The 17579-nt window shown below is 37.3% G+C and overlaps 2 protein-coding genes across 3 annotated transcripts; one reads left to right on the forward strand and one right to left on the reverse strand.

Annotated features, from left to right (window-relative positions):
- Positions 1–29: 29 nt before the first annotated feature.
- Positions 30–12613, reverse strand: dtr (defective transmitter release). 2 transcript variants are annotated; one of them, XM_076130730.1, is made up of 17 exons: positions 10399–12613; positions 9833–10062; positions 9180–9459; positions 8544–8657; positions 7856–8033; positions 7460–7589; positions 6867–7092; positions 6298–6445; positions 5966–6054; positions 5247–5771; positions 4657–4844; positions 4038–4200; positions 3397–3549; positions 2653–2937; positions 2084–2212; positions 1368–1567; positions 30–948 (listed from the first exon to the last, which is right to left on the reverse strand). In XM_076130730.1, exons 1-17 carry the CDS (start codon positions 12506–12508, stop codon positions 451–453), a joined length of 5646 nt encoding a protein of 1881 aa, XP_075986845.1. In that variant the 5' UTR covers positions 12509–12613; the 3' UTR covers positions 30–450. The 2 variants fall into 2 exon arrangements, with proteins under 2 accessions (XP_075986845.1, XP_075986844.1); XM_076130729.1 differs by having other exon boundaries at positions 6298–6448.
- Positions 12614–13057: 444 nt separating this feature from the next.
- On the forward strand, positions 13058–17295 carry TBC1d7 (TBC1 domain family member 7). Its single transcript, XM_076130651.1, has 6 exons — positions 13058–13411; positions 13787–13983; positions 14419–14597; positions 14964–15059; positions 15314–15443; positions 16481–17295. The coding sequence occupies exons 1-6, from the start codon at positions 13225–13227 to the stop codon at positions 16577–16579; spliced, it is 888 nt and encodes a 295-aa protein (XP_075986766.1). The 5' UTR covers positions 13058–13224; the 3' UTR covers positions 16580–17295.
- Positions 17296–17579: the final 284 nt, after the last annotated feature.

Consider the following 17579-nt stretch of genomic DNA (forward strand, 5'->3'; position numbering starts at 1 on the left):
TTATTTAAGTGTAACCTACAACAGGTACTCGTAGAATCGAAACATTAATTAAAACAAAAAGGAAACATAATTACCATTCTAAAACTAAAGAAATTAACTAATAAATATCCTACAAATGTAGATAAATAATAATACATTATTGTTGCTATAGAAAAAAGTTCATTACATATAAGAAAGCCATGCTGACTCTTTAAAATATACATCACTCATGTTGGCTGTTTGTATGCAATAACCTCGAAAACTACTGAGCAGAATTTCGTGCAGTTTGCACCTGTGGATAGAGTGATTCATGTGAAATTCTTAGTGTATAATTGAGTAAGAGTTTGTGTCTTTGTTGAAGAAAACGAAAAAAATATAAACGCCGGTATAAAAAGGGTTGCAGCGGCAGCATTTTTTGAAATTTTTTACCTAGTACACATGAGTGATGACAAAACTAAAAGTTAAATTAATCTACTTCTCATCCTCAATACCTAAAGCTAATTTCATTTCAATAGAATAATTCTCATCAACTCTATCAAACTTAGGTACATCTTCACAGATCGTGACGTCATCCACACAGTCCTCAAACACATCATCTGTAGATATATTCCCTATATTATCATCACTTAAAACTGATTCGAAATTCTTCGAATCATTTAAATCATCAGTTGAACTACCATTGGTAGATTTGACTTTCTCTTCAGCGATAGTTTCTTGTATTTCGTTAGGACTTTCTGATATAGTTGTAGAATCATTGCCAATGCCTGAATCATCAGTTATAGAGTTAATTCTATCAGCATTTTGTTCTGTAAGTGTGTCTTCTAGAGTCGTGTTGTGGCTTGGAGTAAGTGTAGTCTCGTTTTCATCGATGATAGAGTCTGATAGAGTGGAAGGAACGAACTCGCCGGCTCTCCATTGTTGTTCTGCTGCGTCCATGTGGGCTTCGAGGATGCGGGAGACTTCGGGGAGCTGGTAACAGAAATTGAAAACCGTCAAAATAGAGAACAAACGTCCATTTTTTTAGCTATATCTATATCATTCTATCGACTTGTGGGACGGCACATTATATAATGTATCTACTGTGAAGGGTCACAAAACCGGAACTGTAAAAACGGTAATCCCATTTTTACCAGAATTTTTGAACCTCTGTTACCCGAAAAGCCTCGGTTCTGCTTCTGATTTTTCGTTGTTTAGAAGTATTTTTGAAATAACTTAGGTAGATTTATCATACGGTAGCGAAGGTCTACGAAAATAAACATAATAATCAACAGAGGTGGATTCAAAGTTTTAAAATCTGGCATTTAAGAATAGTCGACATCTGAGAAGCTCGGCCCTGACGCTATCTCTACCTCTCTGATTCTAGTCGCTTAATAAACAAAAACACTCACAGTGTACTCATTCTCGAGCTGGTCAGAGATATGTTCAATGATGGCGTTGGTCCTGTTGTCGATGTTCCCGGCGTGGCTGGTCATCACGTCGTACTGCCGGTACAGCTCCCGCTCCTCGTACTGCAGCGTGCGGTCCAGTATCTCCGTCGCCACGTTCTGCTCTATACGCGCGTTCTCTTCCATGTTTGACAAGTTCACTCCTAAATGACCAGATATTAATGACATCTTTTCCAAAATCCCTAACACTATCAATTGTTTTCGTTCTCAGGAGCGTTTTCCAAAAGCCCTGTGTGTAAAATCTTATTTTCTAATCGTTGAGTAGAGACTAAAGAACGCCACTTGTAGTATAGCAATAGGCTTTCTTTTGCACGTTATGTCTACCACAGTAGAATCAAGATTTCATTTTATGAAGAACTAGCTGACCAGCTGGCATACGTTTTGCCATATAAATAAATTGTGTCACTTAGGGGTATGAAAAATAGATGTTGGCCGATTCTCAGACCTACTGAATATGCTCACAAAATTTCATGAGAATCGGTCAAGCCGTTTTGGAGGAGTATGGCAACGAAAACTGTGACGCGAGAATTTTATATATTAGATGTAATGAATTACAATATTTTTACCCCGATTAACTGATAAAATACTTTTAACCGCAAATTTCCCGAGCAACACAAGTTGCGTTCAATAATAGCCAGTTACTTAAAAAATGCACGTACCTTGCGAAGGATACCTATTATCCTCGTAGGAGTTGATAGTCTTTATGATAGACTTCTTGGCCTCGCTACGGTTTGCTTCAGCCATCACATCGAAGTAACTGCCGCACGGGTCTTGTGCGTTATCGCCCCCTAAAGATATAATTTCGTTATTACAAACCAATGGCAGATTTTACCCTTTTTAGATAAAAGTTGGTTAAATGAACAAAAGAAAACAGGAATGTTGAGTAACTAACGAAAAAAATTTGGACACTAACATTTGTTTTATAACCTAAAAAATACGACACATCGAGTTATCATGTCATTTGTATCGAACGCTCTCGCCTCCATTAACTCATCTTCTGGAACTGCCCTAGTTTTGTTAAGACTACTACACACATATTTGGTTCGCCATTAACCGGGCTAGCCGGGCGACAAAACTAAATATTTGTAGATGAACCCCATCGGCACAAACAAGTGAGACGAGTCGGTTCTGTCGTTCTTGAAATTAAGCCGAACCGAATATGTTTGTAGCAAGCTCTACATTACTAAGAATCTTTGAATTGTTTAACATTAATCAGTTTCAGGCTTACCTTCTTGCAAATTTGAAGCATTAGCAACCTCATGAACATTTCCATCGTGAGATCTTCCAACCTCTTCTTTATCCTCGCTTTTACCATCTTTCTTCTCTTTCTCACTCCCAGCATTATCTCCTGCCTCTCCACACCTAGTATCCTTAGTACTTGTGTGTTTAGCCGGTGTGCTGTAAGCTGTGCTAGGTCTAGAAGACTTCCTGGGTGCTCTGGTGAGCTGGACGTCGTCGTCACTCGGGTCGGTCTCAGAGTCTAGGTGGATGGAGTCCGTGTCGCTGGATGAAGCTGCAAGTATCGTTGTTTCCAATTACTAAGTTTTGGATACAGTCCATACTAACTTTTATTTTTTGGTTAAAAAAGCTTTTAATTTCGTTCATAAAAAAGGTAAAAAAACTATCTTGATTAGTTTTGTTTTCCTGTTCAAGAGTATCTCCTTTCAAGGTCTATAAATTATGACCAGTGAGAGGTCATGCGCAGGACCAATGGCTTTACGTGCTCTTCGAGGCACGCAGATCTACGATCTCTACTTCCTAATTCCGGTCAGTCTCTAAAAATTCTTAACTTTTTTAACCCTGGATTCGAAACCGAAACCTCTTCAGTGACAAAAAATTATCATCAAAATCTGTGTAACCACTAAAAAGCTATAAGGTAACAACATAAAAACAATACAGACGAATTGAGAACATCTCGATTTGAAGTTGATTAGAAAATACAGAATTACAACTAGCATTTTCATTTACTTACAAACAGTATCAACCTTCTCCTCGCCGATCTCATACTGTATGTCGGTGATGGGTGATTGGTTGGTGATGTAGTCCTCTGACAGAGGGTCCTGTTCACTCACGTACTGGTACAGGATGGCGCCGGGGACTCGAGTTAGTTTCACTTTCTTCTCGTCTGAAATAAACCTCTTATATTTGCTAAATATCTGAATTTACAGCTCACGTATGGGTTAGGCTATTCTTCCGTTATAAGAGAGAGGAAATCTTGTCATATTGTTTAAAGTGTGTAAAACGAATTTTGTTGATGGCGTACATTTAATAAGGTAGGTGGTGCAGAAAAGTATGACAGCTGAAACCAAGGTCACGACAAAAAAAAATAGAATTTCGGAATCATGAGTTGCAGGTCTTATATTTCTTAATGCCAATTTAATTTCCTTTAAGTAAGCGAATGCAGTTTTCAAGGATTTAGTCTCAAAAATTCTCAGAAGTCAAAAGTTAGCCCTTAAAACTATCAGTCCTGTGCCTGAACTCTCGCATGTCCGCTAATTATCGCATCGAATGAGGAGTGTGATGGAATACAGAGTGTCTTTGTAGTAAGCACTATAAACAAGTTCCTGTGCAGTTGAATGAATTAATGAATGATAACTAGTCTTAGCTACATACCAGGTTTGTCTCCAGCAGTGAGCTGACTGAGCGCGATCCTATCAAACGCGTTGTCAAGTTTGTACGTGGTGTAGCTCGTCTTGTCCTTGTCTTTCACCAGGTGCGCCGGCGTGCACTCCTGCTCTCTGTGGTACGCCTCCATCGTCGCCTTGTGGTACAGTTTCTGAGGAAAAAATAATATTACGGAGGTTCATCTATTCACGATACGAAGTTTTCGAAAATAGAAGGTCAATTTGACATGACTTTATACTATTAGAAGATTACTAGCATTGTAGATTACCTATTTCTTTAATAAAGTGACTACAAAAGTATGAAAACCACCGTCAACATTCCATTTGATAAACTATCTGATAGATAATATTATAATGTAACCGGTCTTAATCGCGATTGAAAATTAAAGGTGTGAATACCTTATTATTTGTTCCACCCGACGTTTGGATCTAATTATATCGGCGGACGACCACGGTTTTCAATCGCGATTAAGACCCGGTACATTAAAATATTATGTGTACAAGTCGCGACAGTTTAAAATCGTTATCTGATAGATATTTAGAACTGAGGAAATGGGCCTAAAGGTTGTAAAAAACCTAAATCTACCACCATGTGTAAAACTGCATACCATTGGGTCCACAGCTGGTTCTCCTCTATCAATCCTGGCCTGTCGTTCCACCTGTTCCCTCTCCAGCTCAGCGAAGATCTCCAGGTCTTCAGCACTCGGCTCCAGATCCAGGTCCTCATCATCAAACTCCTCTTTATTCATTCGGTGCATGTAGTTTATTAAAGCTACACCTTCACCGTCAGTTTGTACTGAAACATACAAAAACAAATCAAATACTCGATTGCCATATTATTTTCTTTTAAAAAAGACAATTGTTTTTTTCTTTTAACACTAAGTCACAAGACACAACAGCAAAATTTTGTGCAAAGCTTTGCTCTTGTGTCGCGGGGACTTTTACAAACATACAAACATTGGACACAATGCACAACAAGACCTGAAACAACTATTTGTGGATCGCACACGTAATTGTTCCGAGTGTAAATCGAACCCACGACATCCTGATGCATTGAAAACGGTGTGGCTACCAACGTAACGTAATCTTATTAATTAGTATTGATACTTACTTATAATTTTCAATGTCAACAGCTAATGATTCATTAATGTAATTTCCTGGTAATAATTTTAACAAATATTTAAATTAAATGTTTTACCACTAGGTCTGTTCTCCACAGTTCCTTGACTAGTAGAAGGTTTAACATCTTTATTTTCTTCTTCCTCTTTCTTCATCCCATCTCCTTCTCCCTTCTCTTCTGTCACAGCTTCTGTCTTCTCATCTCCAACAGCAGCTTCCTTAGCTTCCGTACTCGTGGGTATTTCAGTAATACATATTTGTTTCATATACATAGGGTTTTTCGTGACTGTTTTTTTATCTAGATCTATTATAAGATCTCCATCAACCAATACACCTAGTTTTTCTTCAACTATAGGTTCAACTTTTTCGGCTTTTATTCCTTCTGTATCTACACTAGCTACAGTATCTATACCTATTTTAGTTTCAGCTACCTCCTCAATTAATACTTTATTTTTATTCACGTTAGGTTCATTTTGGTTTGCAGACAGCTTTTCGTATGATTCAATTATTTCGATCAGTGGTTTCTTTTCAGCTGTTGCAGGAGGTTTCTCTTCGTCAGGTTTTATTTCAGTCACTGTTACTTTGCCTAGACGTGATTTTGGATCTGAAATGGTGGTTTAATTTGTTGAAATGTACGTTATGAGATACGAACATACAACAATTTAATTCAATCACTTTTACATTAAGTAGTATCTTGACAAATATTCGAAATGAAATAGAAAAATATTCTTTATTTCAAAATAAATAGAATAATTATTGAAACTCGCTGTTAGTACTAAGTAATGTGTTTATTATTACCTCCCATTGCCTTAGATTTTTTCTTGTCAGTATGAGGCTGCGAGGCGAACAGCAAATTGTTCATCGCTTGAAAATCTGATACGAAGTCCCTAAAAGGATAAAATACCAGAATAAATGAAAAAGACTAAATACTGGATCACGTAATTTGAACGACCAACGCCCGAATCGGGGAAATAATTTACCCAATTTCTGCAGTCAGAATTTTTTCGGATTTAGATTTGCCTATTTCATGTGATCAAAGATAAATGGTTATTCATACATAGGTACAACTGTACATCTCTGGCTGTAAATTCGTGTTTATTATATGAACTAAACATTAATGTAAAACTTACGAGCTCTTACTGTCAGTAGGCAGTGAGCTCTTGAAGCCGCACCAGTACTCTTCGGGCGAGGCCTCCGGCTTCTGCGGCTCATCTTTGATCTCCTGCACCAGACGCTTGCCGAGCTCTAGTTGAGACCATTCTATCTTGGTCGTGCCAGCTTCTAAAACAGTTTTAAGTGTACTTTAAATTCAGGCACAAATTAGATGAGTGGTTAACCACTTTAACAGATTAAAATGCGATCGCCTGTGATTGCACGCACTTAATGCCATAATTGTTCAGGCATAATAAACTGTAACCGCTAGTGCGTAAGGGGCGTAAAGCTAAGGCTAAGGCTTGCCCTTCTATTACGCTGAATCGGTTGCGGTCTGTCGACCGCACCCTTGCAGGTTATGCCTTTTGCCATGCCACCTTATGCCACCCTTGCAAGTATAGCATAAACTGCAGCGCACGTGATCGTTTCTATACAGTGTCTTTTCTTGTCTTGTGTCTTAACTTTGATACACTCGACCAACGTACAACACCGACTTCAACAAATCTCGGAAAAAAGCCACATTGAGAACAGTTGTTTCATCACTAACCTTCCTCCTCCTTGTCACTATCATCGCTGCTATCCTCACTAGTAGAGTCCTCCTCCTCGGAGCCAGTGAGCAGGTCCACGGGTATACCTCCAGCAGTCTTCACTAACGACGGACCGCATCGTCGCTCGAGCTCGGAAGGACCTTTGTCTTCTTCTATCGCTTTTGTTTCTTGTTTGTCGTCTTTGTTCTTGTCTGTGGCTTTCTCTTCTTCGGGACTTTCTTCCTCCTAAAGAAAATGAAATAATTATTGAAATTAACACTTAATTTTTCACATTTTACTCTCAATTTTGGTTGTGTATTCTCAAGAAATAACTGCTAGAGGTGTGCGAGAATAAATCTTACAAGTTGCTTCGAGGCATGCAACATTTATTAGCAAGCTTAGTTACTGCTTAATCTCAGGTGATCTTAGATTTGGTAAAACGATAGTTTATATCACAGAAAAGGAATTCGGTGAACTTTGACTATCCAGGTGTACACAGGTAACAGTCTCATTTCCAATTCAACTCTTCTTAAAATTACAAAAAATCTGTTATTTCTTGTTAATTAAATAATTACGAGAACATAATAGAAGCCAAATAATAGAAAGATCTTACCTTCGGCGGTAGTCCTTGTTTCTCTCGTTCCTCCTTTTCCCTCGCTTCTCTCAAAGCCTTCTTCTCGTCACGCATCTTGATCAGATACCGGACGCTCTGCATTACCTTCTCTTGATCTGCGGCTATCCAACTGCAAAAACAATGAAGTAAGAAGAGCCACAGTTCATCTGTACTTGAAACCTAATTTTATAGTAGTTTGATATCACACTGACAGACGACAACAGTAACAAGAGCTTGATTCTCAGGTAAGACGAGAGCTGTAGATATATCGAAAGCAATGCAAAAGATGGGTAGGCGCAAAAAAAAAATACTGTGCTATTTATACGTAAACGATGTTTTTTCATGTATGGTCATCAAATGAAATATGAACAGACTAATTCCTATTTTCCCACTGACCGTCTCCTCTCAGCGATTTCCTCCTGCACACCACCCCTCTGCCACGCTTCAGCACACGCCCTGTCTCTGGGGAACACCGGCCTGTTGTCCAAGTTCAGCAGCTCCTTCAGACGGAGCGTCAGCGTCTTGCGGTACGCGGGTATGTTGCGGACTACCGGGTTACCGGTTAACACCAACACTGGACAGAAGAAAGAGATTATAAACTACATTAGATATTACTATACAAATCCTATGGTGCAGTGGTCAGTTTTGGCTAAGAATCCTGAATCAGCAGGCTTATCACGTATCTCAGTTGACAAGTTTAGGTCAAATTGATAGCTTCTTTGCAATGCTGCTTTGACGTAACATGTATCACTATATTTTAAGCGAGAAAACAATGCCAATGAGATACGTGGTAGACTCTCAGGTTAAATAGTTATTCTACAGCTGTTTTGCTGCCAATAAATTTTCAAACATTGCTATGAGTATGATAAAGTTGAGGTTGCAGAACCCTGGATTGACAGAGAGCACGTAAAGTCTACAGCCCTGCGCTCGACCTCTCGCTAGTGACTTGCGTCAGTCATCTTTGCATCAGGCTATAAGAGAAATACAGTCTCCCAATATATTTTGTACATACTTGGACACAAAAAAATCCCTGTGCAATTATAAGGTAATAGTAACTTATATTTCCTGTATCAGAATGCCTTACCTTTCAATATTACCATATCAGCTAACACATCGACAACGAGAGGATCTTCAATACGGTTGTAAGACAAGTCTAGCACAGAGAGATTCTTGCAAAACTTCAGGTGAATGAGATCGTCTGAAACAATAATAAATGTTACATTATAATTTTCTCTTTCTAAAGAGAGATAATAAAACCCTAATCGCCATATCAAAACTGCATTTTTGACAGCTTTTTTTCCTGAAACAAAGTTTTTTACAGCGTAAGCATAGCCAGGGAGGGTAGGTATAATATACCCTTACCTCTGTGATTATCTTATGAACTTTCAAATTATACTGAAACAATTTGCTTTTTCACGACTGCCTCCGTGGCGCAGTGGCTAGAGTCGCCACGCCGTGTCGCTACCATTGCGTCGGGAGGTCGTGGGTCCGATCCACACACGGAAAAATTATTTGTACGATCCACAAATAGTTGTTTCAGGTCTGGTTATACTTTGTGTAAGTTGTTTGTATATTCGTAAAAGATGCGACACAAAAGCAACTCTTATTGCGGGAGTTGTTTTTTATAAGAGAAAAAGAAAAAAAGTATTTTCAAAAGATACCACGAGGTGCTATTCTAGGTCCACAGAAATTGAAAATCTAATGTCAAAAGTTGACTTACCTACAGTGGTCAGCATATTGTGAGCAATACTTAATGTATGCAGGTCAGGCGTCACGTCTAAGTTCTCAATCTTAGTCACAAAGTTATGGTCTATGTTCAAAGTATCCAGCTTAGGACACCCAGCGAGATTCTCGATCTTTCTTAATACATTGTAATGAAGGTACAAGCACTTGAGTTCCGACAATGTGTCTAAACCTTCCATCTTTTGTATGCCGTTATTTTCTAAGAAAATACATTTCAAACCTGTGTATTCTTCTAGGTTTTCGATTTTGGAGAAACCCTGTAAAATAGAGAAAAGGTAAAGAACATTTATGATTAGTTATTCTGGTCAGCTCATTCAATGGCCTGTTTTCATATATTGTAGAAGATTAATGTAGCGTTATATAGAATTAGTGCACTTTTGTTCGTGGCTTAAAAGGTTTGGCCTGGTCAGTTCAAACTTTGGAATGATAGTTCAACAACTTAGTGTAGAACCTTGCAAGGTTCACGGCTGGTGACGTGATTGGTCGGATTATAAGTACCTATCCGTCTAATTTAGATACGGTTATGACGTAAAACAATCATTACATTTTAAAATGTAACAGCGAAATTATCATACAAATACGAAAGTTGCATTACATTCTCCTATAAATTCTTCAACAATAAAAGCTCACCTTGAAATGCAAATAAAGTATATCATTAAGATACGGAGTGCAGTACAGCTTGTGCTGCCTGCAATGGTTCTTTATAAACTCTTTAGTCATGCGCGGCGCTTTGTTCATTTCTTCCAACTCTTGTTCCACCTTCTTCTGAAACTCTCTCTGTCTGGCCTTCTCTTTCTCAGCTTCTTCTTTTCTCATTTTCTCTATCCTTTTTTTTCTTTTCTCTTCTTCAGTTTCGACGACTGAAAAGCAATGTTTATAAATATAAAACATTTACTTTGTGAAATGTATTGTAGGTACGCTACGTTCAAAATGTTTAATGGAATTGTAAATCTAAGGTAAAACCGCTTATTTTGGCTACTTAAACTTTGATAGTTAACGTTATTTTATAATGTTCTGTCAGCTAGATTAGAGCATACTACATTGCTATTATAAATTATTACATTCAAATGATCCATCATTTGCCGATTTCGCTCAGAAATGTTTCTGGATGAAATATAGAATGCGAAGTAACGATAAAAGTAAGTAAACAGTGGATAGATAGGGAATTGAAAATGGCCGTAAATATGTCATCTTACCTTCAGCCTTAATTTCTTCCGGAGTAACATGGTCACCCTGCGCTTTTGTATCTACTTCTAAAGCAGGCACCTCAGTGACAGTACAAGTCATTGTATCGTCTTTAGCCTTCTTTCTGTTCTCTTCTCTTCTCAACAGATTGTTCGCCAGTCTTAGTACTTCTTTATTATCCTTCATTTTATCTTTTATATCGTACAGAAGATCGTTTATCCGTTTGTTTCGTTCAAGCTCTTGCTCTTTAGCCTCGGCCCTACGTTTGTTCCTTTCATCTTTATATTGATTGATATCAATGTCCCACAATTCCTTACGTATTTTCTCACCTTTCTCGCCCAACTGTTCCGCTAACGTCTGATTCTCTACTGCCTTATCTCTTTTAGCCAAAACATCTATCGTAGCCTGAGCGGGGTGTAAAATATCATTAGATTTCTGCAATATATCATCAACTTCTTTGATAAATTGCTTGCATTCAGTGTTTCGCTGTTCGTATCGAGCTTTACTTTTGTTAATCCGGTCTTCATGATTCCTTAGCTCCAAGTTCAGTTTGCTTATAGCATCGTTTATGTCATTGATTTGTGGGTCAGTAGTGCATGGGGACATTGTTTGAGATTCCTCAGTAGTTTCTCGTTCATCCTCTGTTTTTATTTCACGTCTTAAATTGTCACCTTCTTCTCTGATCTTTTGGTAAGCGATATTAGATTTTCTAGAATTTTCTAAAGCTTCATTCACATCGTTGAGTAGTTCATTCATACTATTCAATTTGTTAGTGATATCTTCACGTATTAATGTGCTGAGGTTCTCGGCTCCTTCAACTATGTTTTTAGCTAGATTCTTCATTTCTGTAACCTCCATTTCTTTTTTGTCTACAGTTCCTTCTTTATTAATCTCGAATATATCTTCCAGTGCATTTTGTAATGTTTGTTCCATTTTCTCGTCGAATTTCTGTGCATTACTTTGTTCAACAACTTGATTATCATTTTGTGGTGTACTATCACAAGTCTCTTCGGGTATTTTTTTAATCTCAAGATTATTATCATCTACTTCCGTTATTTTTACTGTTTTGTTTAAAGTCGGAGGGGGAGGTACTACGTTATTTAATACAGAGTTTATCTCACGTAGTGCCTTCTCTGTATCTTTGAGTTTAGCTTCAAATGTTTTAGGAAACACTTGTTCCACATCAGTAATTTCTTCCTCTACTGGTTTCGGTTCAGGCTTCCTCTTACTCTTACCACTTAGGTCAGGCATTACCGGGTTGTCTTTCAAAGGTATATTGATCGCTTCGTTAATAGCGTATTGTTCTTTCACTTCGTCAAAAGTGGAACGTTTTCGTTGCTTCATAATGATATGCGACGACGAATCTTTTAGTACAGGATCAGGTTTTATTTCCATCGGTTGTATATTCTTGCTATCTTTGTTCATCTGGTCCTCAAGGTTCTCAGCCATTTTGAGCAGCATTTCTTGAGTTTCCTGGTAACGTGTTTCGTAAGACTTATTTGTGTACTGACTGACTACTTTTTCTATAGCTTCATATTCTTTTTCATCTTCATCTTCCTCTTCAGTCTTTCCTTCATCGGTATTTTCGACATTTTCACGTGAACACTTAGCTTTATATTCAGAGGCGGACGTCATTAGCGACATCATATTCTTGTAATTAATCGAATTGATTTTTTCTCTATCACCTTTAGCTGAATCGAGTTCCTTTCTCATATCACCGTATCCAACCAAATTGATCTCATCCAAAGGCACCGCTACGTGTTTCACTGCACCTACTTCTTTTTTAACTGCTATCTGAATTTGCCGCGCTTTCTCAGCTATTATAGGGTTGTCCTTCAACATCTCTTTTAGTTCTTCTTTCTGTAAAGGCTTGTTGTGGTCCTCAACTTGTGTAAATGGCTGGCCAGTCATGACTTCATACTCTGATTTTACCTCACCACCATGGGATGCAGCTATGTAAGGTCTATCAGCACAGTCAGGAAGTGGAGGCCTCAGTTCATTCTCTATAGCCTTTTCTATTAGCTCTTTAGGAAGTTTGGCATCTGCGAAAAACACTCGTAACTCTTCGCGCTTCTGTTTTATAAATTCTGGATCTTTATAAGGATCCGGTACATCCATCATTGTTACGTTAGGTAATGAAATACTCAGCTATTATTTATCAAAACTCACGCAATTTCAAGCTTGTATTGACATCAATCAAACAAAATTGGCGTAGTTATGAATAGCCATAGTAACCGGCTGATTTTGTTTGATCGATTTCAAATAAAGAACCTTCAGAAATAAGATTTCAATCTTATTTCATTTTCGTTATAATTTTTTACCGCTACGAGGCAAGAAAGATATAGTATGAATTTCATAAAATATGTTTTAGGGTAGTTAAACTTTTAATCAAAATGAAACAATACTCAAGAAAAACATTTTTATTCTACCCTGCGTAGATGGAAACGTAATCAAGGAAGGTGATTTTTGGTATAATGGCTGACAAAAGTATATTCTTTGAAACTGTAGTCTTACATAATTCATTTCGTTTCAAATATTTTTTTGGAATGTAACGATAAAGATATATAGTTAGCTTGTGTAATTATTAAATATTATTTTGATATTTGTAGACTGTAAACGAATTATTTTGACATTTGATGCGCGCAGTTCTTAACGAATAGATTATGTTTTCGATTGTACCTGTCAATACATAAACGTCATGTTTGATCGAAGATACTTGTTTTCACCAAAACACATTTAGTATTTTTCACTAATTACGACATTTTTCCGGTTAAATAATGTTGAACTAGATTGTTATTGTCGCAGAAACATACAGCGGTGTTGTAAAACATAATAAAATGGGCGACGAAAGGAATTTTCGTTCGTCATATTACGAAAAGGTTGGTTGCCGGGGTGTCGAAGAAAAGAAATCATTGGAAATTCTGATGAAAGAGAAGCCATGGGACAGAGTAAAGCTCAAACAGTTCTGTTTACGTTTCACTGTGCCGGCTGCATACAGGAATCTCGTATGGAAAGTGCTCTTAGGTATGTATGAGCTTTTCAACCGTGAAGGAAAACATCGTGAGGAATTCGATATTTTTTTACAGATATTTGATTAAAATTGCACATTTCTGTTTTAATATGTAATTAAATCTGTACAATACAATCTAGTTGTAAAATTTTACAGATTATTCGAGATTTATGTTAGACTTATTAAATTTCGTGACTTTAGTCTCTAGTACTAAAACCTAGACTTATCAAGATCTTTTTTTTAACCTAGCAACCAAAATACTTGCCTAAAGTTTACTTACTGCACTTGCTGTAAGTATAATATAGTGATGTCAAAATTATATATCCACTATAAACTTAAAAAAGATGGTAATCACCAAAAACTAAACCTGTTTTTTCCTCTCTTTTCAGACATTCTCCCCGTATACCCAGACTCACACCAGTTTGTGATGGAGCAGCGTACAGAGCAGTACAATGATCTGCTGTATGCTGTTGAGATGCTGGAGCTGGTGGACATGGATGCACCGAGGTGCCAAGTCTTGTTGGAGATGTGGCTGCTTGAGAATGAAGAGAGGAAGCCTCCCCTGTTCCCAGAGACTAACTTTTCAGTAAGCTTTTCTATGACACTAAAGATATTGTCGTTATGTAGTTGGTGTTAGTAATTTTAACTTTGATTAGCTCTCTGTGCAGTTAGTAGTGTATGTGATTGCTGAGCAAAAGTCTTGAGTTCAATACCTGATATGAGCTGAAAATATTTTAACACGTTTGCTGCCCATGACGCGTATGTGCGTTTGGCAGCGAACGTGTTAAGAAGCCTCATAGTAATCCCTCTATATCACTATTACCAGGTCAGTGTATTCTCTGTATAAACCTTAAACAAACTTCTTTTAGTAATATGTTTATGTATAAGAAATAGTCTGTACAAATAAAAATGCTGACTTTATATTAATTCACTCATAATTTTTACAAAAAATAACCTGATGTAGAAATTTTTAAGTTTTTGATATTCTTAATTAATTATAATATCCTTATTTTACTTGCAGTCAGCAGACACATTCCTACCCATAGCCCGGACCTTGCTAGAGCTGTATACTGATGAGGTGGACGTGTACTGGCTGTCCAAGAGCCTGACCGATGTGGTGAAGAACATGCAGAGAGACCTGCCCAAACTGAAGGAGGCCTTCACTACCATGTTGGAGAAGGAAGACGGAGAACTTTATACGTAAGGATTGTTTACTTTGCATTTTATTTAAAACCAAAATCTGTGAGATATTGTAGGTGTTCACTAGCTGTAGCTTATATATAATTATGTTTCCTACACAGAAAAGTATATGTGTAAAAAAATAAGATTTTTTGGGTCTTGGTACTCAGCACCTGTAGTTTGTTTATTATTATATTATTAGGGCAAACTTAAAATAATTATATTTGTAAAAATAGAGGTACACCCTCCAAGTCCCAGTTCCCTATCATAAAAAATCTATCCCTTTGCCAAATCTCTTCTAAAATTGTTCAGTAATTTAATTCTAAGGGTGTAAAGAAACAATAATAATTACTTTTGTTACAATTATTTCTTTATTTTATTTCGCAGTCACTTGGTGGATATAAACGCGCTGGAGGTGTTGCCACTCACAAAATGGTTTAATTGTTGCTTCGCCGGAGTGTTAGATGACACGTCATTAACAAAGTAAGATATTTAAATCCACAAATAAATTATAATAGACAGGAGATTGCTTGATATGATTCGGTGGCCATTGCCAACAGGCTAACCTACATCAAACGCCAATCTGTGAAACAATATTAATTACAGTCTATGATTTATCTATTAGCAAGCCTGCGAAGTTAACATTTAAAAGTTGTTTTATACCAACAGTTTTTAAAACTGCGTCATAAATGTGATACGAAGGTTTGGAGTAATAATATCTTTATCTTTGTTCTTAGGATTTGGGACAAAGTATGCAGTGGAGCTCCTAAGATATTGGCTTTTGCCGCCGTTATGTTGATCATAACGTTACGACGAAATATATTACGAGCTAAGGATGCTGATGAAGTATTAAAATGTGTCTCACAGGTAATACAATATACTTTCAATAACCATACAAGATAATGCTAACGAAATACTATTCTTATCTATACTAATATTATAAAGCTGAAGAGTTTGTTTGTTTGTTTGTTTGAACGCGCTAATCTCAGAAACTACTGGTCCGATTTGAAAAATTCTTTCAGTGTTAGGCGCTGTCTCCACGGGCGAGAGAATCGCGACGAGTCCGCCCTTGTATCGTCGGACAATCTTCACGAACGAGCGATAATTCCGCCACGTATCGTCGCGAGTCGTAACGGAATCGCAGAGATTCCGCGGCGACTCGTAACGGTATTCCCGCGTTTTCCTTGTTTGAAAAGCTTCTCGAAATAAGAGGCAACATTGAAAATAAATGACGCTGCATTTGACAGCGCGCTCGCTGCGCGCTCGTCGCGATCGCGCGGCGGACCGGCTGCTTGTCGCGGCCGACTAGCGACGATGTATTGACGTTTCGCACGCTCGTTGACACTCGTCGTATCGCGGCGATATTATCGCCGTGTGGAGACGGTTCCATAGAGAGTGTATAGAAATACGTGGCACGACGATAATATCGCCGCGATTCTCTCGCTCGTGGAGACAGCGCCTTAGATAGTCCATTTATCGAGGAAGGTTTATAGGCTATATATCATCACGCTACTACCAATAGGAGCAGAGTACCAGTGAAAAATATTACAAAAACGGGGAAATTTTTTAACGCTTATGTAACGCAAGCGAAGTTGCGTGGGTCAGCTAGTAAGAAATAAGTCTTCCCTAATTTAACTCTTGTCTGTCCCGATACCAGTCTCCTTCTTAAACGAGCGAGAGCTTATACGCCTTATGAGGGAATTGATTGTCTTTTCAAAAACTGAATATTAAAAAAAATATACAATATTTTTTATTTCTAAGCAAGTATTATTATTAATATTTCAGTCTAACCTTAAATGTTGTCACACTACAAAATCGTAAAACAAGTGCATGATTTTGGTGTTTTAATCTTTTCGTTCCATTAACGTCTACAAAAAATTGTAATAATGTTGTTCCTCCTTCAGATTCCCGAACAATGTGAAGAAGTAGTAGCAAACAAAGCGATTGAATTGTGGCAGTATTACGGCGCTCAGCCACAGAACGACACGCTCGCGAAGAAATGATGTATGACCTTCTAATGGGCCCGCTCATTAGAAGGAACAAGGAAATGATGGACAGGAATGGAGTAAACGAAGTGTAGGCAGCTTTCGGCTATAAAATTTAAAAATTTAGAGTTTTTGCACCAGAATGGGATGTTTTATGAAAATGTTATAAGGATAATACTTTTAATAAGGTCCAGTTTCACTTCTGGATAGGACTTGTCTTTTATACCACTTCGAAATTCTAACGAGTTTGAGTTATCTGACATATAAATTTAACAAGAACTTGTCAGACAGCTGTGAGGCTGACCTTCTACCTATATCTATTCAATTAAATAGGTATTTTGTATATTAGCTAATAAGTATAACATCAAAACTAATTTTCATTTTTTTAAAGCGTCCCACATTGAAGTGCAATTAATTTCTAGTCTTATATGCTTATAGGAGACTTGGAAAATAAATGATTTTAGACTTATAGCAGCGATTTAGAAATAAAACATACGCTGCTGTATGTTAATGAAGTTAGGTAAAATATTTTTTGCACTGGTCACACTGAGAAACCAATATTCAACTTCAAAGTTGGTACATTTTGTACAACAGTGCAAATAAGCAGTTTGCTTGTAATTAAAATAAGAAATTGGCATTGAAAATTAAACAAAGTTTTGTATGTACTAGAAGTAAGGAACTGAGTGTAAAGAGAAGCGTAAGGAAAGTGTAAATAAAAAGTTGTATTTATGAAATTGATTTTTATTCAATGCATTATTATATTATTTATTATCTAAGACCTTTCATCAGACCATTATTGATGTCTGAGCCTAATAACTTCACAACTACTCTTACTATCATACAAAAACGGTGATGTGGAGTTGCTCGATTTCCTCTCTTATTTTGATTATGCCTATTTCCAAGAGAACTAGGGGAGATCCGCAAACAAAAAAATGGTTTGTCGTTGAATAGTAAGCTTTAGTTCCGTTTCGTTTTACGTATAACAATAAAAATAAGTAGCGGCAATTTCCCTCACCTG

This window comes from Anticarsia gemmatalis, chromosome 24 (assembly GCF_050436995.1).
Source record: "Anticarsia gemmatalis isolate Benzon Research Colony breed Stoneville strain chromosome 24, ilAntGemm2 primary, whole genome shotgun sequence".
In the NCBI taxonomy this organism is placed as follows: domain Eukaryota; kingdom Metazoa; phylum Arthropoda; class Insecta; order Lepidoptera; family Erebidae; genus Anticarsia; species Anticarsia gemmatalis.

What these genes read in the sequence shown, in the direction of transcription:
- TBC1d7 (XM_076130651.1), top strand. Translation starts at nt 13,225, where the DNA reads ATGGGCGACGAAAGGAATTTTCGTTCGTCATATTACGAAAAGGTTGGT. An exon ending in CGTATGGAAAGTGCTCTTAG is followed by an intron (nt 13,412 to 13,786) that starts GTATGTATGAGC and finishes CTCTCTTTTCAG; the next exon opens with ACATTCTCCCCGTATACCCA. An exon ending in GATGACACGTCATTAACAAA is followed by an intron (nt 15,060 to 15,313) that starts GTAAGATATTTA and finishes CTTTGTTCTTAG; the next exon opens with GATTTGGGACAAAGTATGCA.
- dtr (XM_076130729.1), bottom strand. Translation starts at nt 12,508, where the DNA reads ATGATGGATGTACCGGATCCTTATAAAGATCCAGAATTTATAAAACAG. An exon ending in TGATATGGTAATATTGAAAG is followed by an intron (nt 8,034 to 8,543) that starts GTAAGGCATTCT and finishes TCTTCTGTCCAG; the next exon opens with TGTTGGTGTTAACCGGTAAC. An exon ending in GGAGAAGGTTGATACTGTTT is followed by an intron (nt 2,938 to 3,396) that starts GTAAGTAAATGA and finishes CGATACTTGCAG; the next exon opens with CTTCATCCAGCGACACGGAC.